The sequence below is a fragment of the Agrilus planipennis genome, unplaced genomic scaffold, assembly GCF_000699045.2.
Source record: "Agrilus planipennis isolate EAB-ADULT unplaced genomic scaffold, Apla_2.0 scaffold3, whole genome shotgun sequence".
Lineage (NCBI taxonomy): Eukaryota > Metazoa > Arthropoda > Insecta > Coleoptera > Buprestidae > Agrilus > Agrilus planipennis.
The window spans coordinates 36,502-58,748 of NW_020442460.1; the positions used below are offsets into that span (position 1 = coordinate 36,502).

The 22,247-nt window shown below is 36.1% G+C and overlaps 1 protein-coding gene across 4 annotated transcripts in view; it reads right to left on the minus strand.

Annotated features, from left to right (window-relative positions):
• The window catches only part of LOC108737835, a 133,468-nt gene that overhangs the window by 13,911 nt on the left and 97,310 nt on the right, over positions 1 to 22,247 (minus strand). For all 4 annotated transcript variants that reach the window (XM_018470953.2, XM_018470954.2, XM_018470956.1 and 1 more), the window contains exons 4-8: positions 19,168 to 19,429; positions 18,129 to 18,346; positions 17,780 to 17,932; positions 16,432 to 16,590; positions 2,136 to 2,258 (exon numbers count right to left, since the gene is read on the minus strand). In XM_018470953.2, coding sequence (XP_018326455.1) covers positions 2,136 to 2,258; positions 16,432 to 16,590; positions 17,780 to 17,932; positions 18,129 to 18,346; positions 19,168 to 19,429 — 915 coding nt within the window. The remainder of the gene's footprint in view (positions 1 to 2,135; positions 2,259 to 16,431; positions 16,591 to 17,779; positions 17,933 to 18,128; positions 18,347 to 19,167; positions 19,430 to 22,247) is intronic.

A 22,247-nucleotide genomic window follows, 5' to 3' on the forward strand; every position in this document is an offset into this window, starting at 1 on the left:
CATTAGTTTTACCTTTGAATATTGTTTAAGAATGACTATATAAATATTTACATGCCTAGAAATGTATAAAAATTGGCATATTTATTAACTTTGAACCCCCATAACTTTTTATGGGGGTGAGACCGCTACGAACATTTTATGGTACAGTGGTGGGAGAGACCTGCTCTTTCGACCCCCCCATCTAGCCATCATCTAGACCTTTACCACCATATTTTGTATAATCTTAATGAACTCATAAGACAAGATCACAAAATATTATTTTTTGAAGCGCTTCGAGGATAGGAAAAAACGTTGGAACAAGTGTAGAATATCTGGTGGGGATTACTTTGAAGGGGTCAAAATATATATTCACGAAAATAAATAATTTTTGAAAAAACACAAAATTCGCTATTATTTTTAAACAGAGCTCGTACAGTAGTAAGCGCAAATAGAAAATTTTGCACCAGCTAAAACAAAACAGTTAAAATGAGCTTTTGCGGGGCCTATTTTGGTATTTTTGAAATTCATTTTGGCCACCTCGCTTCCCAGAGACCATGTATCAATGAAGAGCTTTTCATGTTAAATAAAGGTACTTAAAATGTAACCATCTTTGGACAATCAACCAGTATCGTATGGATCATTTTTGACCAAATAAATAAAGAATACAAACATAGATTTCATTATATAAGTACGTACTGGAATAGGTGTAAAATATACGATATATTAACTCGATTATCTGACAAGAATTCTAGCTCACATTTTCCTACTCGATTCATTTTTGGCACCAATTAACAATGCACCTAAACTATAGGGTTGTTCGGAAAGTCATTTCGTTTTTTCCCGACAGAGGATTTAATTGTATTCTTTTGCACCCAACTTCACATTTAAGCCGTATAATTTTTTATATGCTTTGAGAGCTCATATAGCAAGGCTTGTGTGTGAAAAATTCCAATTAATTCTACGCAGTAGTTTTTGGTTGGTGCCCTTTTAAATATGGAGAGTCATAAGCAGCATTTTCGACATATCTTACTGTTTTACTACAGAAAGGGTAAGAAAGAAATTGACTGATGTGTATGGAGAAGGTGTGTTGACAGTCCGCCAGTGCCAGAGCTGGTTCGCTAAATTTCGATCCGGCAATTTTGATGTCGAAGATGCACCACGTTCGGGAAGGCCGGTTGAAGCTGATAAAGACGCGATAAAGGCATTGGTTGATGTGAACCGGCGAATAACAACACAAAAGATCGGATTGAGGTTAAATTTATCAAATTCAACAGTTTATGACCACTTGAAAGGCCTGGGATTATCCTCGAAGCTCGACGTATGGGTTCCTCATGTTCTCACAGAGAGAAATCTGTGTCGCCGCATTGACGTCTGCGATTCGCTTCTCAAACGTCACGAAAATGATCCGTTTTTGAAGCGCATCATCACTGGGGACGAAAAATGGGTTGTATACAACAACGTCAAACGCAAGAGGTCATGGAGCAAAAAAGATGAACCGGCTCAAACCATTTCCAAAGCCGATATTCACCAAAAAAAGGTGATGCTGTCTGTTTGGTGGGATTTTAAAGGAATCGTTTTTTTTGAGCTTTTACCGGATAACACAACGATTAATTCGGAAGTCTACTGTCATCAGCTGGACAAACTGAATGATGCACTTCAACAGAAAAGGTCAGAACTAATCAACAGGAAAGGTGTAGTGTTTCACCAAGACAACGCGAGACCTCACACAAGTTTGGTCACTCGCCAAAAGCTTTTACAGCTTGAATGGGATACAATGCTACACCCACCATATTCTCCAGACCTGGCACCATCGGATTATTATTTGTTCCGGTCACTCCAAAATTTTTTAGACGGTAAAACCTTCACCTCAAATGAGGAGGTCAAAAACCTCCTCGATCAGTTTTTTGCCAGCAAAGACCAAAAATTTTATGAGCGTGGAATTATGCTACTACCAGAAAGATGGCAAAAGGTGTTGGACCAGAACGGTCAATATATAATTTAATAAAGTATTTGTTTATTATACGAAAACTGTCTTTCATTTCCACAAAAAAAACGAAATGACTTTCCGAACAACCCTATATTTACCATTGAGGAATAAGTATGTAACACCCTTGAATAACAAATTGTAAATATGTTTAGATAAATAACAAACTTACCGATCCCGGTTGTGGTTGGCAAGAGTAGTAAATGACCAGAGGAAGGGTCCCTGACTAATTGCACTCCTACGGGCGGCACGGGCAGGGCGGGCAAGGGCAACATCGGTTCAACTGGTAGGGTCGCTGAAACAATTACTTATTTTCTGAAAAAAATTATGAACTCGCTTTCTAGCCGGGGCATTTAAATAATTTATAGTTCTCCATATAACATCACATCACGCACTCGCCCACATAATGTTTCCTGTGTACACACACACGTGAACCGCGTACATTCACACATACATGCATTTACAAGTAAACGTTTCGTGCAAACTATCGCGGCCCAGATAAGCGATCCCAACTGTTTTGTTGAGCTTACTTCCGTTAATTCAAATACGAATAAAAGTTACTACTTTTTAAGGTGCGTGTAGACCAAGCGANCTGATATATTTTTAAACGTTAATATTTTATTACTGTACCTACTTGTCTTATGCCCCAGTCTTTGCGAACCACCTTGTATCCTATTTTATAACCAATAATTTAGTCCGTTCAGCGTATGACGTATTATCAAATATGCATGTGTTTTAAACTTTGCTAAAGTAAATACTTAGTCATAAGTTAGCATGTGTAATTAAGTACCTACTATTATTTAAGTATCTGCACATCCCACGGTAAACGTTACGAAGTGTCCGACTGTCAACTGTAGTTATGTATTGTTGTAACGCCTCACAAATTGGGCGTTACAATTTTTACGACTCTGAAACAAGCGTTTTCAGAGAATTTAGATGTCCTTGAGAGTAAAATTTTAGGTTGAGGTCACCATAGGCGAAAAAATTTAACTAAAATGCCGCTAATAATTGTAGAAGGGGGGGGGGGAATTGATGATCACTTTTTGTGTACTTTGGACTAGGACAAAGGAACACAATACGTAGATATATGTATCTATGTGCAAACTTGTTTGATGTAAATATTATGTTTGGAAGACTAAAGAGATTTGTTTTTTGGACCAAGCGTTAAACCGCTATAAATATTTTGAGCCAAAATTGTCACCAATTATTTCCCTCCTTGAGCATCTTCATCGTTTATTTTTTGCAATGAAAACAAATTTTCTTATACCTGCATACAATAAGAACAGAAGACTATATGATACCTAAGAGAAGACTGTGCAAAGTTTGTTTAATTCCTGACACAATAAGAATCCAAAATGAGACCAAAATACGAAGTCTTCTATTCAATTCTATATTAATATATGTTGAAGATCCTAAAGGAAGGACGGGAGCACTCTAACCGTAACTCTTTTCAGAAACAACTTATCTCTTCCGGTATTGAACTCTGTTGTTCAAAAGCGGATTTTTATTTCAACAAAAATTTAATTAGAAGATGAAAACATTAAATACCTAATAGAAGAAACGTAAATGTACAACGTGGTTTTGTTGTTTTAGCTTCCATTCTTCGAAACTATGATTTTAAATTGTTTGTCCTACGTAATTGCTATTCGTCAGGAAGTTCACATTGCAATATTTTCTACACATCTATATGTATATTGTAATAATGTGTGCACGCAAGTGAATGTAGCATGTCCTATCAGGTTCCTGTTGAAATATATGTTCCCTCAGATAGCGGCTCAATCCGAGTTTGCGTGGGCAATTCATTGTTAGCAAGACAGATGAGTTTATTTCGCATATAAACGAGTAGAATAGGAAAGAACACTCAATTCGGAACGAAAGTGTGGCTATAAAGGAGATTAAGTATGTGACGTAAATGAGTAGGCTTTGTTAAAGAAAATGAAAAAAGAAAAAACTCATTAAAAGTGGAGCCCATTTAAATGATAATTACGAACGCAGAATTCTCTAAAATGACTAAACACACTGGATATGTGAAGGTCAGAAATGAGGAGGTATTAGAAAATGAGTATAATGAGTACAGTTGTGGAAGTCAATAAGAACTAGGCAAGATAAGTTGAGGTAGGATACCTTCTTAGGCATGAAAAGATACTTAGAAGCATCTTAGGGTTAAAGGCCTTATGATGATGATGATTTCAATCAATCCTGGAAGAGTAGATGATCTTTTAGTTCTCGTCAGTATATCATGGGTATTGGTTGATAAAGTTTACACACCTGCTTATTGCTTGGCATGTCTAATTTAATTACGTTTTGCGTGGGTACAATTACTTATTTCACGTTGAAAGTGAAACGGTTCGTTCATCTTTTTGCGTTCATAACCTCGTTTACGTGTACTCCTGTTATACCTAGTACCTATTGTAGTAGATGTTATAAAGTATAGGTAGTGCACGTTGCTATTGGATGTAGATGCCTACCTGAGGTTAACAAAAGGCCTTCGGCGAGAGGCCATTATTATTAGACCTGGGTGTCTGCAACCATTATTGTATATTGTGCATGTAACGCGATCCCTCGCACATAAATTAAGTTTCATAATCGAACTAATGCTTCTCGCCGTTTTTCTGTTTTACGCGTGTTGTGTACATTTGCTCGTAATAACGGGTTATAAGGTAATCTATCGCAAGTAACGGCTTTTCACGTTGGCGTTTCACATTGTTGCCCCGTTCTAGTATTACAACTCCAAGACACATACTTGCTATGAAAAACATGCAACAAATAAGGAAGTGGGTTGTAGATAAGACCAATTTTTCGTGTCGTACAATACAATGTTTCCTTTTCAAATTATTTTGTCAGGTTTTATGAGATTTAGAAACTACATTTAGCTATTGAATTTGAATGGGTTCGTCTTTATTTCAGAAACGTTCGTTTTTAAACATTTTGGATCACTTCAGAACACCATAGAAGTGTACAGCATCAAGTCGCAGTCGCTCGCGTTAATGATAAGGCGGCTGTCAATTATTTTACGATGAGGTAGAAGTAGAAACGACTTCCCTAACCGCATCATACGACCGTCTTGAAGCATAGTCGTAGCTCTTAGTATCACCATTGTATCTACGTGTACGATAACTTTACCAACTTCTTATTAAAATAGGAATATCGTTGAAATGTTTATTGGAGATAAAGATAAGCGCCCAACGAATAAAACTGAAAAAAATCTTCAAACTCTATCCAGCAGTTTTTGAGTGACGGACGCAAATTACACGGCACTATCCATAAATATTTTAGTGTGCCTTTAGATATAAGTACATTGTCTGCGTAACCTTTAATAGATGCTAAAACGTCATAGTTATTTAAAAGTGTAATTAATGCACGGAGTTGTCCGTACCGCTTTATTTATGTTAGTTTTAACTGTTCAACTGACACTTCACGCTTTCCTCACCCACGAGCAATTTGCTCGGCGAAGGTCTCTGGTCTCTCTAATCCAGGCCTACTGCATTTATTACGAACGAACGAACGAACGAATGGACGGACGTGGACGGTCGGATTGAAGTCTGGGAAGCAATAATATCACGCTCAGCGCTCTCCAAGTTTGCATTTCAGCAATCAAAGGAGCTTCTCACGGATAAAACAAACATTCCTCAGATACAGTGTCCATACCGTGGATAATATATTTTGAATTAGCTAGAGATTAAGGAGCATCTAGCAAGAAGGAGTTACAGATAGCTTTAAATAAAATGGAAGCGGTACTGACAAAACAGTACTGTATGAAAATAAATAAAAGTAAAACAAAAATACTTGTATGCATTAGAAGAAGTGGCCGATTTTAGGTATCTAGGAAGTCAGATAAGTCAGGACGGAAGGAGTAGTAGGGTTATAAAGCAGAGGATGGCGCAGGGTCGTGTTGCCTTCAATAAAAAGAAGTCACTTCTGTGCTCAGGAAAGGTTAATTTAGAAATTCGAAAAAGATTGTTAAAAGAAAAGCGTTCGAAATGTGGTGTTATAGCCAAATGATGAGGATACCGTGGATAGGGAAGGTTAGAAATGAAGGGGTATTAGAAAGAATAGGAGAACAGGGGACTCTATGGAAATCAATAAGAAATAGGAGAGATAGGTTAGTATAACACCTTCTCAGGCATGAAGGTCTAGTCAGAGACATATTAGAGGCGCAAACGGGAGTTAGAAGAGGTGGAGGTGGACCAAGATTTGATTACTGTTCGCAAATAGTTAAGGATATGGGTTGTTCTAGTTTTAGGGAAATGCGAAGATTAGCTCAGGATAGGAAAGAGTGGAGGTGCGTTTCCAACCAGCCTTAGGACTGACGACCTTATGATGATGAGAGATTAAGACAAGTGGCCGACTATAATGATAATAATTATATTATGAACCTTGATCTCATGCTGCTGTCACAATTCGATTTGCTCATCAACATCTATGTGTATCTAAATAAAAGTGAAGATTATGAGCTTCCTACAACTCCACGTTATTCGTTGCGCCTTGCTTAATATTTAAATTACAATTAATAAATTGACGTTTCTTTGTTTATTGTCGCGTTTTAATTAATCACTTTTGAGTAAATAATTGCTTATTACTGATATATTTCACTGACTTGTAAGGTTATTATTTATTGTTAAGTATAAAGCGTATCTACATATTCGCCCACATCTCAAACAAAGTTTAGTTAATGTACTTAGGCAGGAACAGCGACCCATTCGAGCATTTATCTCACCACACAACTTAGTCAACTTACCTATCGCTAATTATACTGTCAGCTAAAATGGCAAAACGTTTAAAAGAGGAAATCTCCATCGACCATTCATTATAGAACGACTCGGGGAAGAAGTTTAAAATAAAGATATTGTGCTTTGTAAGCACATAGAACCACGTAAAACAATGAAATCCAATTTTTATTTTGTACGTTTCTGCGTATACATATACACGTAGAAGCATGCAGTTAGCTTCCCAACCATTGCTAGTCATATTTACACATCGGACTTCCATGCATTGCGTTACAACGCCGTAAAATATTCTCTATAGTTTTCATGTAAAGTTTAGGTAAACTTTTATATTCGGTTCATTTGTAGATTCGGGCAGTTTTATGAAATGCTAAATATTTTCCCTGTTCGTGTTTCTATATTATAATCGTCGGAACGGGTGAGTGACGGTAGTTGGGGAGAGACAGACGCGAAGGACCAAGGACCAGATGAAAATAATAAAAAAGCGAAGGTACGTAATCAACTTCCTAAATCATTATCTACTATACTAGACTTTAATAATGTACAGTACTATTCCACACTTAAGTTTTCAATAAAACGTCTCAAGTGATTAGTATGATAAAAAATGTAGTCGTAAATGGAAACAAAAATATGAATAATTCTGATGCTTCCATTTCGAAATCTATTAGTTACATCACTTATCCCTTCAAATAGTTTTTAATTTTCCCTATAAACATGAGTAAAAACGAAATTTATTATCTAAATTACTGCACCTATAGGCAGGTAACAGTAACTACTGCAATGATCATCTGGCATTTCTTCTCATTAGAAGCTTTCTAAGTACATGGCGTAAGAACCTCGGTAAATTGCAGTTATTAGAGAGCAATTTAAAGTAAAGTGCAAAGGGCTTTTAAACACGCGGTCATTTATTATACAGGATATATAAATGAAATAGATAATTTCAAAACTAATCTTCAAGACATTTCACACTGCTATAACGGACCCAATGGAAGCCACTCTTGATTCACCTACTGGGTACACATGGCTCCTCAGGAGATCTCAAATTTTTCTTTTCTTGTTAAGATTCCCAATATGATACTGCAAAATTTTGTATGTCTAGACTCTCGGTCAGGGGTGGCCAACCCAAATGATCTTGCAGGCCATTTTAGAAATAAATCATAACTACAATTATGTATATGTATTCGACATAAAGCCACACATAACCTATCTCATCTATTTCTTATTGACTTCCATAGCTCCCTCTGTTCTACACTTAAAATAAATATATTTTATAAAATTATGATGAATCTCGCGGACCGGAAAAATATTCGAGCTAGACCGAAGGTTGCCCCCTCCCCTCCTACTGTAGATAATTGCAACTCGCACATTACGCTTATTCTCATGCATGTTGTTACTTTTTTTTATAACGGTCGATACCAGAAGATTTTATTCATTCGCAGAACAAAATCCTTAAGCTAGCGTCAGAGTGGAGACTGCTCATAATTACACGGTCCCCGACTATGTTTAGTTCGAACATCTGGAGCGCCCCGTTCGAATTAACTTCGTTAACCTTTTCGATCTACGCCTGAACAAAAATGTAGTCGAAACACCGTCATTATTATGTCTCTACTTAAAGATACAACTGATGATATTATCGGAGTGTTGCACACTGCGAACTGTTGTCTTCCTGTTATTACCTGTTTACGGCCCACGGCTATTGATCAGTTTTAACGATTTTTCTTCAACTCGTTGGAAATTAAATAAACCAACTCATTCAAAAAACAAATTGTAGGTATTCGTAATTATTATTTTTGAACCAACCGTTTTACAGAAACAGATGGATCATCTACAATAATTCTTCTTTCTTACATATTATCACTAAAATCGTTTAAAGAGTCTATAACAATATATGTGGCGATATATACAGAATTTCCGAATTTTTGAAATTTTGCTGTCCAAATTGGTTAAAAAGCATAGACATAGATATTTCACGTATGCGGCTATTTTGAAAATTTTCTGATTCTTCCTGAAGTAGAAGTAGATACCGATTAAAACCTTGAATTCATTGCGACGTTCCCGACTGCATTTGAATGACGGTAGTTTTTGATAAGTTGTTCTACGGGATTCTTGATTAATTGTAAAACGTGTACACAAAAAGTACCCCCGTTAACGAGCCATCAACGATTGAGAACGGTTGCCAGTTTGACAGTAGCGTTATCATATCGCCTTTCGTTACCGCAAGCGTTAACAGACGAAACACACATACCTATTCGTGACCTTCGAAACAGCTGGTACGCGGACAGGTCAGTTGCACGTGTATTGATTAGTGGTAGTCTGTGCCCTCTGTAGTTACTATTCAATTGGCAAAGTTACTGCTACTACCACAAAATACAAAAATAAGTTGAGTGAAAATACGCGTCATTATTGTCGGAGCAGTTGAGGCTTTAAGTAGTCACTACCCTTATGTTTATGTATATCAGTGAGTGGTGCGAGATGGCTCATTCTATTTCCTTTTCATTTACCTCCTTCTGCTTTAGTTTTTCCAAAAAAAAAAAGGATAGTGCTCGGTTCCTTGAATTTCTTTGTAAATGATATGGGTTAGAGTTTAGACTGTATATGGTTTATTGTACCAAGATACAGGAAAACATGTGAATGTCTGTAACACTCTTCTGTCAAATATGCCTATCTCTACGTACATTTCCAATACTATGTATGTCGTTATTTGTGTTTATTCCATCTATTACTCTTTTCATGAAGCATATTAACGATCAATAAACGTAATTGTTAGAATGCCGCATTTCAGCGCAAAAAAACGTTCGACACAAATAACAGCTTTATTGCATATTTGATTTATTACACACCGCAAACTTTTGATGGTGCCACAACAATATGTATAATGTTGGTTGGGATTAATGTCGCGTTTATTAAAAAATAAAACTCGTTATCGACTATACAAAACATGAACTTTTCCATCAATACTTACGCGTCGTTATTATTAGCTTTACAAGTTTATAATTTCCAGGTCAGTTTGATAAGTTTCAGTTTGTATAAATTTAATGGCCTCATCGTTATCTCTCGATAGGATAATAGTCAATTTGTTTTACAATCAATTAGTCACGAGACAACAGAACGGGTACATAGCAGACTGCTATCCATCTGTTCCCATTATAATTTTGCTAATGTTTCACAAGAATCTGAACGCTTCATATGATACTATCAAAATGCTGATACGGTGGAATCCTGAGTCATTATACATATACATACAAGGATGTAACAGAAACGCCTAAGAAAAACATAAATAATTTACAATCCGAAGCCGGTCCTGTGCGTGAATTAGTAACGTGGGTGTCTACCGAAAAGCGTAATGCTATAAAAACACTACAGCTACATGGATGGTAAATGCAAACACTCCTTATAATCGAACGCCTANTGCAATTGTAGTGGATAAAACGGTCAATTTTTCCGTGCAGTGCTGTACGGATTATACGCTCCTCACCGGTTAAGAATTTGGCCGAGAGTTGTCTCCTTCCTTTTCTGGCCTACTGCTGTTCTTTTTTACTTTGCGCCGGTCAAACTGAAGGTAACATCGCTACAGAAAGTAAACGAAGTATACATCGGACTTTCTCTGGTACCTGAAAGGTACATAGCAACAACCAAAGCGTTTACCATTGGGTCCGCGTTAGTTTAGGGCAGACTATTTAAGTCCTGGAGAACAAAGTTCAGCGAGAATATTCAAATTCAACTACAACAATCAATTAAGTATTCTAATTCAATTAACAATTCAATTCCAATTTTATTCAAGGCCCAAAATTGATTCAATGCAAGTATTTTTTAAATTCAATTTAGTTTGTATATATCTGAGCATAGTACAAACCCAATCAATTGGTGTAAATAGTGTAAATAAATTGTATATAGAAAAGCAGTCTTTTAATATCGAAGTGAGTAACCAAAAGGGCGGGATACCGTCACATACATCATCGACAACAAATTCAACTCAAACTCCCTAGTAGCTACCTATCTAAGAACCTCTTGTTCTTTATTTTATTGAGTTGACAACAGTGGCTTATAGCAGAAAATTTGCACCAAAAAATAAAAAAGTAAAACCCAGAAACACAAAACTTATTAAGAGTCTTAAACTTTATAACTTCCGCGAATTAAAACCCTCATAACACAAACGTTTTCAACTCTATAATTCTTAGAAACAAGAAATTGATATTTCAGAGATTTTGACAATTCTTGAAAACCAACAGTGAGTTCATTAAATGCTTTCTAATAATTAGTCACAAAATCATTTTATTTTACATATCCACAATAAGTACTCTCATGAATGATGAGGATACCGTGGATATAGAGAAGGTTAGAAATGAAGAGGTACTAGAAAGAATAGGAGAACAGAGAACTCAGTGGAAGACAATAAGAAATTGGCGAGATAGGTTGATAGGACATCTCCTCAGGCATGAAGGGCTAGTTAGGAACATATTAAAAGCAGAAACACGAGTTATGAAGAGTACAGGTAGACCTAGTAAAGGTGTATGTTTGGAGCACGATGTTGTACGGGTGTGAAACATGGACGGTGGGCGCAGCAGAAATGGTGACGAATGTTACAGACAAATAATGAGGATACCATGGATAGAGAAAGTTAGAAATGAAGAGGTATTAGAAAGAATAGGAAAACAAAGAACTCAATGGAAGACAATAAGAAATATGCGAGATAGGTTGGTAGGACACCATCTCATTCATGAAAGTCTAGTCAGAGACATATTAAAGGTATAAACAAGAGTTAAGAGGAATAGAGGTGGACCTAGATGAGACTACTGTTCGCAAATAGTTAAGGATGTAGAATGTTCTAGTTTTAGAAAAATGCGAAGATTGGCTCAGGATGGGAAGGAGTGAAGGTGCGTGTCCAACCAGTCTTAAGACTGACGATCTTATAATGATGATGATGATTATGATGATCCACAATAAGTATTTACATAATTATTTCGTCACACAGTGGCTTTTTCAGGTGGAAGATACAAATTATTCTCCAACCTCAAAAATGTTACTTAATGTTTGCATATCTGAGAGTAACATTAATGACTTAATGGAAGACTTGAATATTCTTAAGGGGAACCTTCTTTAACCTTAATCTTACTTTGCTATTTATTAACCCATTAGCTTTGCAACCAGAGTGCAGCTACTGCATTACGCATACTATACTACAGAAGATAAATAACGGATTCAAGTTATGGGTATTATAAAATGGAACTGATCGATTCAGGTATGGCGTGAATCATGGATAAAATTAAGAAGAAATTAGGAATAAACGAATGCTTTTGTTATAACTGGCTAAGCGGGTTTTTCTACTAAAAATAGCTATTTGGTGTATAATTAAATTAATGTAAAATATTCCTAGGAAATGTATACAAATCCGAGACTATTTAGGAAATGTATAAAATATTGTTTCAAAGATTTTTTAATACACATATCCTGGAAAACGTATAGGTACATTTCCTAGGAATTGTATGAAATTCCGATATTATACTAGCAAATATATAAAACTAATGCTTAATATTTTATACATTTCCTAGGAATTGTATATAATTCCTACATTTCATACATTTACAAAGGTACTATTTTACATTGAACTATTTTTGGTAGTTGTTTGTAACCAAACCTGCTGTTATATAATTTGTGATCTGGCCAAATGTCATGCTTTTAGATCAGCAGGAAGTACCCTACAGGTTTTAATTCCCTTTCTAGTGTCAAAATATACGGCATAAACAGCCGTATCTTTTGATTACGTGGACTCTGTTTGAAGTTTGGATTTTTCCGAGGTATACACAACAGAAAAATACTTTTGATACAGCCTATATGAGACCTTAAATGTTTTGTAAATCAGTACAAAGCTGCTTAATTTGGCATTTATTTTATATAAGTAATTTTAGACAAAATCATAGATAAAATTTGCATAGTCATAGACACGAAATATTGTAATACTCAATAGGTAAGTATCTATGTGATTCCAATGTTGCAATTCTGTTTATCACATTTATCATCGTAATAAAATCTCTGGTGAGGCCATAATGGCAACGGTTGATGTGCAAAGAAAAAGAAAAGAAGAATGGAAGTAATTTTGGAGGTAATCGCCAAAGACTACCGCAAATCGTGGTAGTAATATTTTCAATTTTGCAAGGTAAGTAATATATACAAATGTATATCTGCGGTTTTTAGTGATTTCTGAACTGAAGGTATTACAGACTCATTTCCTTAAACGATTGGAACTTCAAAAAAGCAACGGTCAGCAAATCGAAGAAGAAAGGAATAACGTAATAATACGAGGCGAGAGTGTTAATTTGTGAACATTCAATAAATAGAGTTGGCAATTAATGCAATCTACAGTTTTTACTTTACTATAAATCCGACAACACTGCTTATGCTATCTAAATATCTATGAACTATTCTGGAAGGGTTGGGCGTTGGCCAGTACACCTATAGTGATACGTGGCGTGTGCGTGGGTCAGTCGAGATTTCATGGTCGGTGGTTGAAGTTCGTGCAACCGCTATTTTTTAAGAAATAATCACAATATTGTTAAAAAGTATTAACTAATGTAACGTTTACTATTTTATACAAAGTATGTAGGTAATAGATCAGTCAAGTACGAGTATACCTATTTCGGATTCGGTGTACGGTACCTATTTCAGTGCTAGAAAAACTTTAGTTGAATCATTTTGTTTTATTTGCTGTGTATAAGGTTGTATTTGTTTTTATTTTATTTTTTTTTTATTTTNCTTTTGACAACACCTTTAACATAAAATATTCGACTGCAATGACACTAGCCCTTATTTTTAGAAATTTCACAATTTTATTCGTCTACATAGGTACGTACCTACCTAAATATAAACATAAACTTATCATTTAACGGTCATTTTGATATCTGTTCACCGAGAATGATAAACAATTCGTTAAATTTAAGCTGTACCTAAGCTGCCATATTTATGACATCACAACTAATACTGCAGGGCAGCACGTGTTTCGAACTAGGCTAAAACATTACTTAAATTACGGGTCTTCGTTTCCATGTAAATTTTCAGAACATACAATAAAAAACTGAATGTATTATTAGTAACATAATACAATTCTGCGTGTTTGCATTTCTTGAATGTCGATTGTTTACATTTTTTGAAAACAACAAACACGTGTTAATACTAGGTATACATAGCATTTCCAAACTTTTCGATACAACTACGGGCATATTCGTGACTTCTAGACGGTCATGCTTCTCGTTGACGAATATGAGTGTGTTGCGCGGCCAAGAGCTACAACATCGAAATTACATGTATAGCTTGTAAGTTACAAGAACCTGACAGGACCGAATTTAAGAACTTCTGCAACTAATACTGAACTATTTAAACTTTCTAGGGTGTATCTTAAACGAAATATTTACCGGTACTAAAACGAGTAGTAAGTTTGGCTTGGTTTATCCACTTAGATTTAAGGAACATTTAGCTCATCTTAGATTGAAATATTAGGAATATTTCCCACATATTTGAGTCCCCCTTTTCAGTTTACTGAAAATTGAAATATGTAGATCAAAATGCCGTGATAAATGTTAAATTTTTGAATTGCCAAATACGATTACGGTCCTGGCATACGATTGGATTACGCAATGTGAAATGACGAGTTATTGCATAGAACTGGACGGCTCGTTGCGGTGTCACTAACCTTGGAACTATCCGTCATTTGTTTTGCTAATAACGCGCAACTCAATCGTAAAATTCAGCAAGTGTTAACGTCTAATAATGCGGAGACCTGTTGAGGTTACTGTGACGTAAGTGTGGTTAGTTAATTTTCCTCCGACTACATGCAAACACTTTCTTAAACAAAAAAACGAAATAAATTGCAGAAATAATTTGGTCAGATGATATTCGAAACTAGTTAAACTAATAACTTTACAAAAGGATTACTGGAAATTTAACTAAAGAGAAATACAGGCTTCAATATCAACAAATGTCATAGAAGGCAGACGAAATTATTTCTGGGACCACGCATTAGTTCACAGTGAAATTGAAAATGAAATAGGAACTGATAAAAAATGATCAAACAATTCCTAAGAATAAGACATTTTAGAACAGGACAATGAGACGAAATAAGCAAAACAATAAGCTAATAACATTATACGTATAGAAGTCAAGAAAAATAGACTGTACACGTAGTAAAAGAATTAAGACCACACAAGTAGACTACACTTGTTTAATCATATATAACCCTCGAATTGTTCTAAAAACCGTCCAATATTGTTACGATCCTGTCTCGCCTCCTAAACTTTCCTCAAAAAAAAGCACAGTTTGAAATCTACAGAATAATTTCTGGACATCCTCTCCTTGACTTGAAATTAAAGAAATAACAGCCATAGCTAACTGAAGAATAAGTAGTAGGGCCTTATTCACATGATGGAATTCCAAGTGCCTATACCTACTCGGAATTTTATGGACAAATTAACCAGGTATTATATCTTTTGACAACAGAAATAAGCAAAAGATTCATTCTCATAATAACTCGTAGAGAAAATGACATGGGAGGCAATCGTTATTCGTAAAAAAGAAAAGCGAATCCCATGAGGAAAACCACAGATTATGACATTACATATGAGTACAACATAACGAATGTCTTGAAAATGACAATCACTCTGAGAAAAAATACACGAAAAATGCATGAGGAAAACGTCATATGAAGGCAATTACATTCGTATTGTATGAGCCCATACTATGGGATAAGCAGTCATAATACGTATAGCCTAGGACAGATGGACAATACAGGCATCAATGTTCTCTGAAGTATTTAGGCACTGTAGAGGTACCTACCGATTAGCATAACATCATCAAATAAGGTCCAAACTGTAAGAACTCAAAGCACTTCCTCATGCAGGGATTCATGTTGAGGGTTCATTGGTTGTAAGTTAAAGGGTAAATGATATCTATAGACTTACAGCCATACCTACTATTGATAAGTGCATGTGATACACTACGTCCCCACCTGTGTCGATAACTCTTTTCAACCGTCTTCCACTGTACCTGCTTAGTGGTGATGGCCAGAAAATGAAAAAAGGTGTGGATTAAGATAGGCGGTAATACTCATAGGAGAAAGTTAAATTAATTGATAGGTTCATGTGCTTCCCTTTTAAATTATTACCGCTTCTGCCACCACTTCTCACTGGAAGGTTCTCACTACTAACCCCTGTTTGTGCTCCACCTCCAAAAGTGGATGAATAAGAACAAAGGTAGTAATGAGCTCATGGGCTCTAGTGCACGTTTAGCTTTTCGAGGTGTATTGCGATTGTCTCCATCTAAGGCGATGACGCTACTGAATGGTATTAATCATTTACCTAATAGGTATATTTGTTTGCTTACAGGGTAATAAGTAATATCAAGGCATAAAGAATCCAAGCAAGAAACAATAAATAGTGAATGAAGTAAGCCAAAATTAACAGCGACAGAAGGTCAAAATAGGTTCCGCTTCAACGTTTTTAACGACTAACCGTTTATTCTTCAAGAGCTTAATGGATTAAGCTGATTTTGTTGCCGATCATGTATAAAAAGGTGGCTATTAATGAAACTTAAAAAATGTCTTAAAACACTTGCACATCCCGTCCCAACATAATAATAGATAGCAACAGGTTGTAGAGTGCAAAAAAGCGTTTACATGCCACATAATAAAGAAGAACCGGTTTAAAAATGGAACGTAGTGGAACAAAAAAAAAGAGCTGAACGGTCAAGTGTGCTTACCGGGGTATTGCCAAAGCGTGGGCGTTGCCAGGGTGGAGTTGGGTGTGCCGCCCATCGACCATCCAGCCAATCCAGTAGCACGTTCGTCTGTGCACTGCAGCAGTGTGCCACCCGCTGATACGCCTCCTGTCGTGGACGCGGCCATGCCTGCCGTTGAATCTGACACAAAACTTGACATCAACATTTGGGCATTTCTCATGTTTTGGTTAAGATTAGTGACGGAGCAAAAATGAAACTTGGCACAGCTGCACCAAGGTCAGAATCATGCAGATGGCAAAACAAAATTATTGTGGAGCGCCCATAACAGTTGAATCCCAACACCAAAGCAAATTCCTGAGTTCATTATAATCTTTTAGCTCGAACAATAATCCTTTCAGTGAATGACATACCCTTAACAAAGAATTTCAACATACAGCATATCACTAAACCCCTCAATTTAAACATGAAACACTTACATTCCTTCTTAAGTACTAGGACTAATTAATTCTTATCCCTGCATACCTGTTAGTATCTTCTACTGGATTTATAAGACTTATAAATGTGAGAGATGAAGTGAAATGAGAAGATCATTATGATTTAAGTACCTAAATGAAACTGTAGATAACGATATATGCTATATGTACATTCATTCTCCTTTGGTCAGTATTATTTATAATTATCCGAGTTTTGAAATCAACAAAGTTGCATAAAGGTACCCCCTAGGGTATTACTTTCTACTGGTCCAGTCTGTGATGAACTGTTTGTTGTTAAAAGAATACACAGAAATCAATGCATATTGTGGAGCATTCATGGATTTAAGGGAGATCAAATTTGCAAGTTATATAAAACCCCAAAATGGTGAATTATCGGTCTGAAATAAGTGCATTATGATTGAAACACAAACTATAAATGATTTTGAATGAAGTTAAACTAAGTACTAAAGATCTCTCGAGTAAAATAAGCCATTTTTAGAAATAGATTTATAACAAAAGGTAAAGAATCATAAGGAGGAGGATCACTAATGGATAGATCTCATGGTTTCGAAACCTGAGAAAGTGGTTCAAATGCACTTCTAACCAATTTTTTAAAGCAATCGCGTCTAAAGTAGATAACGATGATGATTGCCAATATTCGACTTGGAGATGGCACTTGAAAATGATGGACAGATTGGAGCCTACGTTGACTTTGAGAATTTAACAAACTTCCTAACAAAAAATCTCAATAACTATAAATCCTTAATAAATATCTAGTGTGTAGACGCATCCCAGATACAATCTTTCAATAATAATTTCTAGATTATCTACATAACATACTGACACTCTCTTTTAGAGGCAATCAACAAGGATAATTAGAGTGAAAGTTTCCTTACCGACTTCTTGGTGGACTCTGGAAACTTCTTTAAATTGTGTAGTAGTGTTAACAGTGGTAAGCAACCCTGCAGGGGGTAGAGACGGCGACGAGACGGATTCCTGATGATGATGTATTCTTTGTCTGGCCACGGCAATACCAACGGGTATGTTGCCTGTCAAAGAAAACATTCGCATTCTGTAGGTACAATTACTTTTCGGTTTTTGGCAAACATCTTATATAATGGAAGAGGGATATAGATCTCTAACTAAAATCGACAAGCGCAATGGTAAAGAAAAAGTAAGATCTTTTACCGCGGATAAACTACTGGAAGGGAATGGGGGGTGAGAACGGTATTGTACCGAACTTACCATTTGACGTGACCACCCCAGATGGCAGCGCCACCCCATGCACATCGGGGCACTTTTGGGTAGGAGAAGTGATTTCAACCTTGACGATGGGCGAAGCGCTGGTCGTGACTTCTGCCACCTGGCACGGAGTCGAACCTGGTTCTTTCTTTACGTTAATCGGACAACTCCACTCGATCGGATTTGTCCGACTACAACCTGACGAGTTATCAGCCGAATACCTGCAACAACGCAAGAAAAGAAGGAAATAACAATGATCAGTGAAACACTCAACACCTACAGGCGTTTAAATTATAAATTATACTACACTACGACTAATGCGTATAAGATTTGTTTAGCTACCATATTTTTAGGAATGGCACACGGTCCAATCGCTTTTAATAATTAAGAAACCATTTCTGTGCTCGCAAGTATATGTAGTATATATTTGAAACACGATTCTGTAAGTGTGCTAAATATGAACTCTGGGAGCGACGGAAAATAAAAAGCCACAATCGTTTGAGATGTAATTATATATTGACAAATTATGAAAATATCGTAGATCGTAGATATAGAATAGGTTAGAAATGAGGTGGTATTGGAAAAAGCAGGAGAACAGAGGACGCAATGGAAGTCAATAAGGAAAAGGAGACAACGGGATGTTTAGATTCCTTCCACCCATAAGGGTTCGTTTGAGACTATGAGCAGAAATAGAAGTAATGATGAGGGGCAGAGATATACCTAGATTATACATCATATTACATGTAGAATATTCTAGTTTTTGAAAAATGCAAAGATTGACTCAGGATAAAGAAAGGAGGTTGGTGTACTGACTCAGGATAAAAGTGGAGGTTCGTGACAACCTTATGATGATAATGTCACGGGATCGCATTTTAAGATACGGACGAATGGACAAAGTAGTCTCATTAAAAAGGGTCTCATACGATCAAAACAATTGTCAAGTTGACATAATAAATTGGTGTAAAGCCTAAGTATCAGGTGTCATCCCATCCTAGTATAATCTATAATGAAACAGAGATGTTTAATTTATGACATAACTTACTTTCTATTGCCAGGAGAAGTAAGACAGCCGCAGGCGGATTTTTCAGGTTTGATTTTTAAACAGTTGTCTTCGGGACGTGATTTTTCGGGTAATTGTCCTTTTTTGGGAGAGAGCGTGAAATCGGAGGGCTGTTGAATTATTATGTTTGAATTGTAGCCCTTGGCGAAAAGTTCTAGTTGGCTCGAAGTGACCGGCGAATAGGGCGAACCAGGAGGTGGCGTTGGCGCTCCAAATGTGTAGCCTGCCGACGAGAACAGAGATTCTGAAAAAAAAAAGAAAACACTTTCAGCAACTGCTTAATTACAAAGAAAGCTAACATGTTCATTACGCACTCAATGTTATACACAAACAGATCGAAATCGAGAAAACTTTAATTGTGGATCGGACTTTAAATCAATCATTCTACATCCAAAGATAAATGGACTTTCCAAATTAAGCTATCTTCAACTAGATGGATACTTGAATGAATACTGAGAGATATATATGTAATTCAATAAAAAATGGATAAATTAGACCTCGTTACGTTGTGGATCGAAGAAGAAAATAGCCATTCCCTTCTAATGAACCCCTTAATGCTCATTCAGTCAAGACCTCAAATAAGTTTCGCTTTATAACTCGAATTAAATGTGATTATCTTTCTATTGTATCTTGTGTACACGTGCGTACATACTTGCCCCCTTCAAGTGTTTCATTCGTAGTAACTCACATTCGGATAGGAAGGTATCGTGCAAAAGGAGAATTTTACTACATATTATTTGAGCATTGCAGAAATAGTTAAAAAAAGCTGTATTGCAATGAACTATATGGTACAAGATAGTGGATACAGCGGAACACCAGTTTTTCAGTTTCCTTTATTAGGAATCGTATTTGGAGATGATGAAAAGGAGAGAAAAAGCCGAGATAGGTACTACAAGATGATGAACATAGTCGAAGAGAGTAAGCATCAATAAATAAAACTTTTGCATAGTGTAGCATTAAGGATTTAGGGTGAACCAGCATATGGATGCACAGATTTGGTCCACTCGGGTGCATCAGTAGTTACGTCCTTGTGACAAACTAAACCCATAGTAGCAAAAAGGACGCAAGCAAATAGAAAAATGTTCTTGGTGGTTAATTTTCCCCTCTCTTCAGCTCGTCGTAGACAGCTTGAATAGGACCCAGACCAATCTCCCTGCTGCTATTAAACAGCATTCTGCCTATGGCGGCGTTCTGATATATTTTTAAACGTTAATATTTTATTACTGTACCTACTTGTCTTATGCCCCAGTCTTTGCGAACCACCTTGTATCCTATTTTATAACCAATAATTTAGTCCGTTCAGCGTATGACGTATTATCAAATATGCATGTGTTTTAAACTTTGCTAAAGTAAATACTTAGTCATAAGTTAGCATGTGTAATTAAGTACCTACTATTATTTAAGTATCTGCACATCCCACGGTAAACGTTACGAAGTGTCCGACTGTCAACTGTAGTTATGTATTGTTGTAACGCCTCACAAATTGGGCGTTACAATTTTTACGACTCTGAAACAAGCGTTTTCAGAGAATTTAGATGTCCTTGAGAGTAAAATTTTAGGTTGAGGTCACCATAGGCGAAAAAATTTAACTAAAATGCCGCTAATAATTGTAGAAGGGGGGGGGGGAATTGATGATCACTTTTTGTGTACTTTGGACTAGGACAAAGGAACACAATACGTAGATATATGTATCTATGTGCAAACTTGTTTGATGTAAATATTATGTTTGGAAGACTAAAGAGATTTGTTTTTTGGACCAAGCGTTAAACCGCTATAAATATTTTGAGCCAAAATTGTCACCAATTATTTCCCTCCTTGAGCATCTTCATCGTTTATTTTTTGCAATGAAAACAAATTTTCTTATACCTGCATACAATAAGAACAGAAGACTATATGATACCTAAGAGAAGACTGTGCAAAGTTTGTTTAATTCCTGACACAATAAGAATCCAAAATGAGACCAAAATACGAAGTCTTCTATTCAATTCTATATTAATATATGTTGAAGATCCTAAAGGAAGGACGGGAGCACTCTAACCGTAACTCTTTTCAGAAACAACTTATCTCTTCCGGTATTGAACTCTGTTGTTCAAAAGCGGATTTTTATTTCAACAAAAATTTAATTAGAAGATGAAAACATTAAATACCTAATAGAAGAAACGTAAATGTACAACGTGGTTTTGTTGTTTTAGCTTCCATTCTTCGAAACTATGATTTTAAATTGTTTGTCCTACGTAATTGCTATTCGTCAGGAAGTTCACATTGCAATATTTTCTACACATCTATATGTATATTGTAATAATGTGTGCACGCAAGTGAATGTAGCATGTCCTATCAGGTTCCTGTTGAAATATATGTTCCCTCAGATAGCGGCTCAATCCGAGTTTGCGTGGGCAATTCATTGTTAGCAAGACAGATGAGTTTATTTCGCATATAAACGAGTAGAATAGGAAAGAACACTCAATTCGGAACGAAAGTGTGGCTATAAAGGAGATTAAGTATGTGACGTAAATGAGTAGGCTTTGTTAAAGAAAATGAAAAAAGAAAAAACTCATTAAAAGTGGAGCCCATTTAAATGATAATTACGAACGCAGAATTCTCTAAAATGACTAAACACACTGGATATGTGAAGGTCAGAAATGAGGAGGTATTAGAAAATGAGTATAATGAGTACAGTTGTGGAAGTCAATAAGAACTAGGCAAGATAAGTTGAGGTAGGATACCTTCTTAGGCATGAAAAGATACTTAGAAGCATCTTAGGGTTAAAGGCCTTATGATGATGATGATTTCAATCAATCCTGGAAGAGTAGATGATCTTTTAGTTCTCGTCAGTATATCATGGGTATTGGTTGATAAAGTTTACACACCTGCTTATTGCTTGGCATGTCTAATTTAATTACGTTTTGCGTGGGTACAATTACTTATTTCACGTTGAAAGTGAAACGGTTCGTTCATCTTTTTGCGTTCATAACCTCGTTTACGTGTACTCCTGTTATACCTAGTACCTATTGTAGTAGATGTTATAAAGTATAGGTAGTGCACGTTGCTATTGGATGTAGATG